This window comes from Piliocolobus tephrosceles, unplaced genomic scaffold, assembly GCF_002776525.5.
Source record: "Piliocolobus tephrosceles isolate RC106 unplaced genomic scaffold, ASM277652v3 unscaffolded_40195, whole genome shotgun sequence".
Taxonomy (NCBI): domain Eukaryota; kingdom Metazoa; phylum Chordata; class Mammalia; order Primates; family Cercopithecidae; genus Piliocolobus; species Piliocolobus tephrosceles.
In genome coordinates this window covers 18,842-28,969 of record NW_022324527.1, presented here as the reverse complement: position 1 = coordinate 28,969, position 10,128 = coordinate 18,842, and the positions used below count along the sequence as shown (strand labels likewise).

Here is a 10,128-nt window from a genome sequence, read left to right as displayed (position 1 = left end):
TTTAGTGGGAACACTTCATAGATGCTATCCTAAACTTCCATTAGAAGGCACATAATATTTGAGTGCCTCTCTTTTTGTGATGTTAGCAGATGTTAATGATTGTCTAGAATGAATTTGTTTCATTAAAAGTTACCAAAAGATGATATTCTGTCATTCTTTATTCATTTATTAGATGGAATAGTCCTATGCAAAGGAACTTTCATTCAGCGATTCTTTCACTTTTGTGAGATATAGTTAAAAGATGAGATGTGTGAAAGACAAAATAAATGCTTCTTTCGCTTTAGTTGTCAATGTTCAGAATGATGAGTCATTTTCCTAGCATACTTCCAAGGGAGCAATTAACTTCTTTCAGGAACATGGTGTTGTTATAAACTACTGGATTTCAATATATTTGGTATATTTTAATCCATTGGAACAATCTTTATTAATGATGCTCAAATTGTTCCATCTTTGTCCAGTTGGAACCTCTTTAAGATAGCTTCCAAGTTCTTCTGATAAAACTAAGTAATTTTTGATAACATCCCTGCTTTCTAGTATGAAAGATGTTGTAGGCTAAACTTGTATGTTTACTGGCCCAGACCTGGAATCAGTACTTTTTCCTAGTAGTCCTAATTTCTTCTGTGGGAAATGCCATTTGAAGATCACAATCTGGGTGTTAAGTGCACTCATTGCTACTTGGCTGACCATGGTTTATGCCTTTTAGATGGACTTCAAAACAGTACACACACACACACACACACACAGAGTGAAATTATTAATACTACATTTTCAAGCCTCTCAGGACAAATCTTTGTGTGGTTCATCCTTGACACAAAATACAATTAGGTTTATTTGTTCCATTTCTTTTAACTTTTACTGGTGTTTTAAAATATAATTTTTATTGTACAATTATGTAAACTATTGAAATGGTCTCAAGATCAAATTTGCAAAAACAAAGGATATTCAAAGAAGTCTAATGACCATTTTCTGTTCCTGTCCCTTGTACCTTGTTCCTCCCATCTTCATATAAATAATTCTTTCATTTGTTTAGTTTTCAAATGGTTCTGCCATTGCTTTTTCACATGCACATAAAAATTATTTATACATAAAACTAATATGCCTTCTTATTATATAAATGGTAGTAAAAGATACGTTATTTTCTTCACTTGGCTTTTTTCACTTAACAGTATATCCCAGAGATCTCTTCATACTGGTATATAGATCTATTTCTCATTCCTTTTTGCAGTTGGATAGTACTTTTCTGTATGAATATACCTTAGTTTATTCAACTGGTCCCCACTGATGGCCATCTGATAGGGTTTTGATCTTCTGCTATTACTAATGGTACTACATGAATAACCACATGCATATTTCTTTCTGTATTTTTGTCAGTGCAGCGCTGGGATAAATCCTAAAATTGGGATTGATAATCAAAGAGTAAATGCATGTGTAATTTTTCAAGGTATTGCTACTTTCTCCTCTATAGGTGTTAGGTTGTTTTTCCCCTTCACACTAGTCATGCAGGAAATTACCTGCTTTCCCCATACCTTTACCACCAGATTATGCTGGGAAATGTGTGGATTTTTGCCATACCTATAGTTGAGAAAGAGTTATCTCTGAGAATTTTTTATTTTTCTATGTTTTTAATTTATTTTTCTCTATTGTGAATGAACTTGGATATCTTTTTATGTATTCAAGGGTAATTTGCATTTTTTTCCTTGGCCGTGTATTTATATTTTGCCCAATTTTCTATCAAGTCATTGGTCTTTTGTTTCTTTACTTTTAGATATTCTTCATACAATAGGAAAAGTAGCCGTCTTTGAGATAAATTGGAAAAAATGTTTTCCTAGTTTGATACTTGTGTTTTATCTATGGTGTTGTATGGCTTACATAATTTTTTAGATTTTTGTGTAATCAAACTTGTCAGTCTTTTCCTTATACTATTTTAAATCTTAGTTATTAACATCCTCTCCACTCCCAGGTTACAAAAAATTTACCCGTGTTTCTCTTATTATTTATATGGGCTAGTTTTTACATTTACATTTCTGATCTATTTGGAATTTGTATGACATTTTAAAGATAAAATTGCATTCAATTATATGGTGGTATAGTTATTTCAGTGTTGCTAATAAAAGTGTCTATCATCTTTCCCATTGGTATGAGGTGTTGCTTCACAGAATGTAAGTTAATGTAATTGAATTGAATATAAATGAATGTAAAATGAGCAATGGCCTATTTGTGAATTCTCTTTCTGTTTCATGGCCTGTCTCTATTCACTCACCAATATCATACTGCTTTAATTATAGAGATTATAATGTTTAGTTGTCTGGTGGAGCTAGTCTTTCCCTGTTCTTCTTTTCCTTGATTGTCTAGGCTAACTTGCATTTTTCTTCATCCAAATGAACTTTATAATCAACTATTTTAGTTACAGAAAAAATAAAGATGACAAAATTAAAAAATTATATTTATATGAAATCATGTTAAAGAAATATATATTTTTTCTGTTCTACAAACTACTTTAAACATGAATCCGTGTTAAATTTGGCCAAATATCTTTCCTGCATCTAGCTAATTTTCTTCTTAACCTATTAATGGGATGTGTTGTAACAATCAGCATTCTCATATTTGACCCACCATAGTATTTCTGAAATAAATCACACTTAATCACAGTCTATTATTTATTAGTGTCTAATAATTTATTTAGGATTTTTATATTAATATTCACAAATGAGACACATCTGTAGTTTTCTTTATTGATGAAATATTTGTCAGCCTTTAGAATCAATATACTTGCTTCATAGAAAAAAATGTAACTTTTTCCTTCTTTTTATATGGCCAGGAGCAGTTTTAGGTAGCTTTGAGATGCTCAGATCTTAAAAGGTTCAATAGAATCCCCCTGTGAAACCATCTATACCTGGTACTGCTTTGTGGGAAACTCTTTAACTGCTTTCTCTATTATTTCTTCCATATTAATCGGACTATTTCATCCTTCTGTCTTTACTGGGATTAATATGGATAATAGGATGTTACAAATTTTCAGAAGAAAGAGAAAGCAGAAAAGAAGTTTGGGAATGGATCCCACTTACCAAAACTGGCTTTTTTTCCTATCTTCCCCTCTTTAAGGTCTTGTACGTGCCCAAGTTCCAGAGCCTCCTGACGTGAGCATGGCTGAGAGTGAGGACCGCTCTCTGAGGATCGTTCTGGTAGGGAAAACTGGAAGTGGGAAAAGTGGAACAGCGAACACCATCCTTGGAAAGAAAATCTTTGAGTCTAGAATTGCTGCCCAAGCTGTTACCAAGACCTGTCAAAAAGCATCCCGGGAATGGCAGGGGAGAGACCTTCTTGTTGTTGACACTCCAGGGCTCTTTGACAACAAGGAGAGGCTGGAAACCACCTGCAGGGAAATCAGCCGCTGCGTCATCTCCTCCTGCCCAGGGCCCCATGCTATTGTCCTGGTTCTGCAGCTGGGCCGCTACACAGAGGAAGAGCAGAAAACTGTTGGATTGATCAAGGCTGTCTTTGGGAAGCCAGCCATGAAACACATGGTCATTTTGTTCACTCGCAAAGAAGAGTTGGAGGGCCAGAGCTTGAGTGACTTCATAGCAGATGCGGATGTGAGCCTAAAAAGCATCGTCCAGGAGTGCGGGAACCGCTGCTGTGCCTTTAGCAACAGCAACCAAACCAGTGAGGCAGAGAAGGAAGGTCAAGTGCAGGAGCTGGTGGAGCTGATAGAGAAAATGGTGCAGTGCAACAAAGGGGCCTACTTTTCTGACGCCATATACAAGGACACAGAGGAAAGGCTGAAACAACGGGAAGAGATTTTGAGGAAAATCTACACTGATCAATTAAGTGAAGAAATTAAACTAGTAAAAGAGGATGAGCATAAATCAGAGGCAGAAAAGGAGGAAAGAATAAAATTATTAAAAATAAAATGTGATGAAAAAATAAAAAATATAAGGGAAGAAGCTGAAGAAAATATATTTGCAGATGTTTTAAATAGGATTTTGCAGATACTTTCAAAAATATGGCATTTCTTTTGGTAGTAATGGAAGTTGTATTCTTCTTAATTTACTATGATTTGTTAATGTGATGAATTGTATTTTGCAAGATAGTTACAGAAATACGTACCTCCCTTTAGCTTTATTAAGGTATCACTGATAAATAAAAATTAAATATGTTTAATGTGTATAATGTGATTTTTAATATATATGTGTATATATACACATATACATTGTGAAATAATTAAATCAAGGTAATTAACACTTCTAGCACCTCTCAGTTACTATTTTCTTTGGTATGGTGAGAACATTTAAGGTCTACTCTCTTAGCAGATTGCAAAAATGCAATACAGTATTATTAAGTATAGTTTTCATGCTGCATGTTAGATCTCCAGAGGTTATTCATCCTGCATAACTAAAGTTTTGTACCCTTTGACGAATATTTCCCCATTTCCCCTAACACCCAGCCCCTGGCAACCAACATTCTATTCTTTGCTTCTGTGCGTTCTACTTTATCAATTTCCACATGGAAGTGAGATCAAGCAGTGCCTGTCTTTCTGTGCTTAGCTTACTTTACTTAGCATACTGTCCTCTGGGTTAATTGATATTGTTGCAAATGACACGATTTACTTCTTTTTCAAGGTTGAATAATGTTCCATTGTTAATGGAATGTTAATAGTGCACCACATTTTCTTTATCCATTCATCTGTCCATGGATGCACTTGGGTTATTTCCATATCTTGGCTATTGTGAATAATGTTGCAGTGAGCCTGGGAGTGCAGATATTTCTATAATAATGTTCATTGCAGCATTATTCACAATGGATAAAGATATATTTCAGTGGAATATATATATATAATATATAATATATATATATATAGTTGTTTATAAGCCACCTAGTTCATGGTATTTTTATAGCAGTCCGAATGGACTAATACCTAAAGGAAATGAAATATATCTTTATCCACTGGAATATATATATTCAGTGGAATATATATTCAGGGGTCTCTCTTCGGCCTCTTTTATGAGGGCATTAATTTCATTTCTGGAGGCTCTGACCCCATGACCTAATCGCTTCCCTAGGGCCTACCTCCTTATACCATCACATTGGGAGTGAGGATTTCAACATATGAATTTTGGGGGAATGTAATCATTTAGACCATAACATTCTGTTCCTGGCTCCCCAAAATGTATGCCCTTATCACATGCAAAATACATTACTTTCATCCCAGTAGCCTCAACAATCTTGTTTAAGGATCAATTTTCACATGTAACTCCAAAGTCTCATCTAATTATCATCTAAATCAGATATGGGTGAGACTTAAGGTATAATTCATTCTGAGGCAAATTGCTTTCCAGTTGTGAATCAGTGAAATCAAGTAAATTATGAGCCTCAAACATATGATGGTGGGACAGGCATAAGATAGACATTCTCATTCTGAAAGGGAAAAATAAAAATGAATAAAGGAGTGACAGTTACCATGCAAGTCCAAAACCCTATGGCTCAAGAATAATCTTTTTTGGCTTGATGCTCTCAAGGCCCACTGATATGGAGGTCCTGCCTTTTGGACCCTTTTTGGTAGTAGTCCAGCTTCCAAAGCTTTGCCTGTCCCCACAGCTTTGCTGAGCTCAGCACACACCACACCAGAGCCTGCCAGAGCAGCACCTAGGGGAGCCGAGCAGCATGGCAACAGAGTGTGGGGAGCAGAGTCCGCAATGTGAGGTAACTCTAGGCAGCAGTGGCCCCTCCTTTGAAATTGTTCTGATCCCACGGGCCCTAGCATTCTGTGACGGCAGTCAGCCCTACTGATTTCTGAAATGCCTTTGGGGTCATTTTTCCATTGTCCTGGACAATAGGTCCTCACTTGGGTTTAGATGGCTCACTGCTTTGATCAATAGCACATGACTTCCATTGAGATGGCTGATCCATACTAATTTTCTTTATCAAATGATCAATAGGCCACATCATTTTCTCTTCTGATAAAGCTTTCTTTTCTTTTTCCAATATGGACAGACTAAGAATTTTCTAAATGTTTCAGTTCTACTTCCCTTTAACTAACAAATCCATTTTCATTTCTCTCTTCTCACATTTTACTATAGGCAGTGAAGAGAAGCCACACTGTACCTTCAACACTTTGCTTATAAATTTCCTCAGCCAGATACCCAATTTCATTACTCACAAATTCTACCTTCCACAAAATACTGGAACAAGAACACAACACAGCCAAGTTATTTGCCACTTTATGATAAGGATTTCTGTTCTTCCATTGTCCAAATAACACATTCTTCGTTTATCTCTGGTGAGACCTCATCAGAATGGTCTTTACCAGCCATATTTCTACCAATAACCTAAGTTATTGGTATATCTACTTAGGTATTCACTAAGAAAACTGAGGCTTTCTGAACTTCAGCAGAATCATCCTTAATGGTCCATTCATAGCAATACAGGCTTTTTCTAGCACAAACCTCTCACTTCCAGCCTATACTTATCACCCAGTTCCAAAACTGCTTGCATATTTTAGGTATTTATTACAGCAGCACCTTCAGTTCTTGGTACCAATTTTCTCTTTTAGTTTGGACCACTATTACAAAATACTGTAAGTTATAAGCAACAGAAATTTATTTCCTACAGTTCTGGAGGATGAGAAGTCCAAAGCACTGGCAGATTCAGTGTCTAGTGAAGGCCCACTTCCTCATAGACATCTATCTTTTCACTCTAACCTCACATGGTGAAAGGGACAAGGGTTTTCTCTTGTGCCTCTTTTATTTTTGTTTTTAAACTTCCTATTGAGCCTCTTTTATAAGGGCACTAATCACATTTATGAGGTCACTACCCCCATGACCTAGTCACATTCCAAGAGCCCCACCTTCTGTTATCATCACATTAAGCATGAAGATTTATCATCACATTAAAAACATCAATTTTGTGGGAACATAAACTATCAGAATGTAACAGATATATACCCAGAAACTTGATGGATTATATGATAGTTCTTATTTTTAATTTTTGGGGGGAACTTCCATCCTGTTTTCCATAATGGCTGTACCAATTTACATTCCCACCAACTGTGTACAAGAGTTACTTTTTCTCCACATTCTTGCCAACACTTGATATCTTTTGTCTTTTTGATAATATACAGGTATGAGATAATATCTCATTGTGGTTTTGATTTGCCTTTCATTGACAATTACTGATGTTGGGCATTCTTTCATATTCTTGTCATAAAGAAACCTGTATGTCTTATTTTGAGAAATGTCTGTTCAGGTCCTTTGCCTATTTTTTAGTCAGGTTATTTGTTTAATTGCTCTTGAGTTGTTTAAGTTCCTTGTGTATTTTGGATATTAACCTCTTGTGAGATGTATGATTTACAAATATTTTCTCCTACACCATAGGTTGTCTCTTCTCACTATTGATTGCATCTTTTGCTATGCAGGATATGTTTTGTTTGAGGTAACCATGTTTGTCTATTTTTGCTTTTGTGGCCTATGCTTTTGGTGTCATAAAAAATCATCACCCAGATCAAGATTTTCCCTGTGTTTCTTCTAGTAATTTACAGTTTTAGGCCTAACATGTAACTATTTAATCCATTTTGAGTTGATTTTTTTTTAAAGATAAGGGCCCAATTTCATTATTCTGCATGTGGATATCCAGTTTTCCCAACACCGTTATTGAAGAAACTATCCTTTTCTCTTTGTATATTCTATGTTCAACTGACTATAAATGTGTAGCCTTATTTCTGGGTTTATTATTCTGTTCATTGGTCTTTATGTCCATTTTTATGCTAGTAGCATATTGTTTTATTACTATAGCTTTGTTTTAATTATAATAGGATGTTTTGATTGCCACAGCTTTGTTTTGATTACTATATTTTGAAATTAAGTAGTGTGAGGGCCCCAGCTTTGTTCTTTTTGTTGAAGATTGCTTTGGCTACTTAGGGTCTTTTGTGGTTCCATATAGATTTTAGATTTTTTTAAACTCTTGTGAAAAATGGCATTAGAATTTTGACAGAATTTCATTGACTGTATAGATTGCTTTGGGTAGTAAAGACATTTTAACAATATTACTTTAATCCATAAACATTACACACACACACACACACACACACACTATATATATATATTTGTATTTATTTGTGTCATCTTCAATTTCTTTTATCAACGTTTTATAGTTTTCAGTGGATAGGTCTTTTGCCTCCTTGGTTAAATTTATTCCTGAGTATTTTGGGGGTAGCTATTGTAAATGAGATTGTTTCTTTGATTTCTTTTTTGTATAGTGAATTGTTAGTAGGTAGAAACACAACTCATTTCTGTATTTTTTTTTTCAAGTGGAGTCTTTGGTTTTCTTTGTATAACATCATGTCATCTGTAAACAGAGGTTATTTTATGTCTTTCTTTCCAATTTGGATATCTTTTATCTCTATTTCTTGCCTAATTGCCCTGGCTAGAACTTCCCACCGTGTTAGAAGTGGCAAGAGTGAGCATTCTTGTCTTGTTTCTGATCGTACAGGAAATGCTTTCAGCTTTTCAATGTTACCTGTGGGCTTGTCATATAAGGCCTTTATTGTGTTGAGGTACATTCTTTCTTTCTTTTTTCAACTTTTATTTTAGGTTCAGGGATACATGCGAAAGTTTGTTACATAGGTAAACTACCATTTCTAGGTAAATTAAACTAGATTACTTCATCACTCAGGTATTAAGCCCAGTACCCAATAGTGATCTTTTCTGCACCTCTTCCTACTCCCACTATTCACCCTAAAGTAGATCCCAGTGTCTGTTCTTTCCTTCTTTACATTCATAAGTTCTTATCATTTAGCTTCCCCTTATAAATGAGAACATGCGGTTTTTGGTTTTCTGTTCCTGCATTAGTTTGCTAAGGATTAACAGCCTCCAGCTCCATCCATGTTCCCAGAAAAGGCAAAACCTTATTCTTTTTGTGGCTGCATAGTATTCCATAGTGTATATGTACCACATTTTCTTTATCAAATCTGTCATTGATGGGCATTTAGGTCGATTCCATGTCTTTGCTATTGTAAATAGAGCTGCAGTGAACATTCATGTGCATGTGTCTTTATGGTAGAATGATTTATATGCCTCTGGGTATATACCAAGTAATGAGATTGCTGGGTTGAATGGTAGCTCTGCTTTTAGCTCTTTGAGAAATTGCCATACTGCTTTCCACAGTGATTGAACTAATTTACACTCCCACCAACAGCATATAAGCATTCCCTTTTCTCTGCAACCTCACCAGCATGCTATTTTTCTGGCTTTTTATAATAGCCATCTTGACTGGTATGAGATAATATCTCTTTGTGGTTTTGATTTGCATTTCTCTAATGATCAGTGATGTTGACCTTTTTTTCATATGCTTGTTGGCTGCATATATGCCTTATTTTGAAAAGTGTCTGTTCATGTCCTTTGCCCACTTTTTAATGGCGTAGTTTTTTATTTCTTGTACATTTGTTTAAGTTCTTTATACATGCTGGATATTAAACCTTTGTCGGATGCATAGTTTTCAAAAATGTGTCTGATTCTGTAGGTTGTCTGTGACTCTGTCAATATTTCTTTTGCTGTGCAGAGACTCTTATTTAGATAACTGTTTGTCAATTTTTTCTTTTGTTGTGATTGCTTTTGGTGTCTTGGTCATGAAAGTTTTGCCTATTCCTATGTCGAGAATGGTATTTCCTAGTTGTCTTCCAGGGTGTTCATACTTCTGGGTTTTCCATTTAAGTCTTTAATCCATCTTGAGTTGATTTTTATATATTGTGTAAGGAAGGGGTCCAGTTTCAACAGTTTCAGTCTTCCACACATGGCTAGCCAGTTATTCCAGCACCACTTATTAAATAGGGAGTCTTTTCTCCATTTCTTGTTTTTGTCAGCTTTGTTGAAGAGCAGATGGTCATAGATGTGTGACCTTATTTCTGGTCTCTCTAATCTGTTCCATTTACCTATGTACCTGTTCGTTTGTTTGTTTGTTTGTTTGTTTTTTTAACCAGTACTATGCTGTTTTGGATATTGTATCTCTGTAGTATAGTTTGAAGTGAGTAATGTGATGCCTCCAGCTTTGTTCTTTTTGCTTAAGATTGCTTTTGCTATTTGGGCTCTTTTTTTTTTGGCTCTGTAATCAATTTTAAAATAGCTTTTTTTCTAGTTC

At 35.2% G+C, this 10,128-nt stretch overlaps 1 protein-coding gene across 1 annotated transcript; it reads left to right on the top strand.

Moving 5' to 3' along the window:
- Positions 1-2,844: 2,844 nt before the first annotated feature.
- Positions 2,845-4,247, top strand: LOC111533033 (GTPase IMAP family member 7). The gene has a single exon (XM_023199948.2). It carries the CDS (start codon positions 3,144-3,146, stop codon positions 4,020-4,022), a length of 879 nt encoding a protein of 292 aa, XP_023055716.1. The 5' UTR covers positions 2,845-3,143; the 3' UTR covers positions 4,023-4,247.
- Positions 4,248-10,128: the final 5,881 nt, after the last annotated feature.

Excerpts from the sequence above, each read along its gene's own strand:
- LOC111533033 (XM_023199948.2), top strand. The coding sequence starts at position 3,144 with ATGGCTGAGAGTGAGGACCGCTCTCTGAGGATCGTTCTGGTAGGGAAA.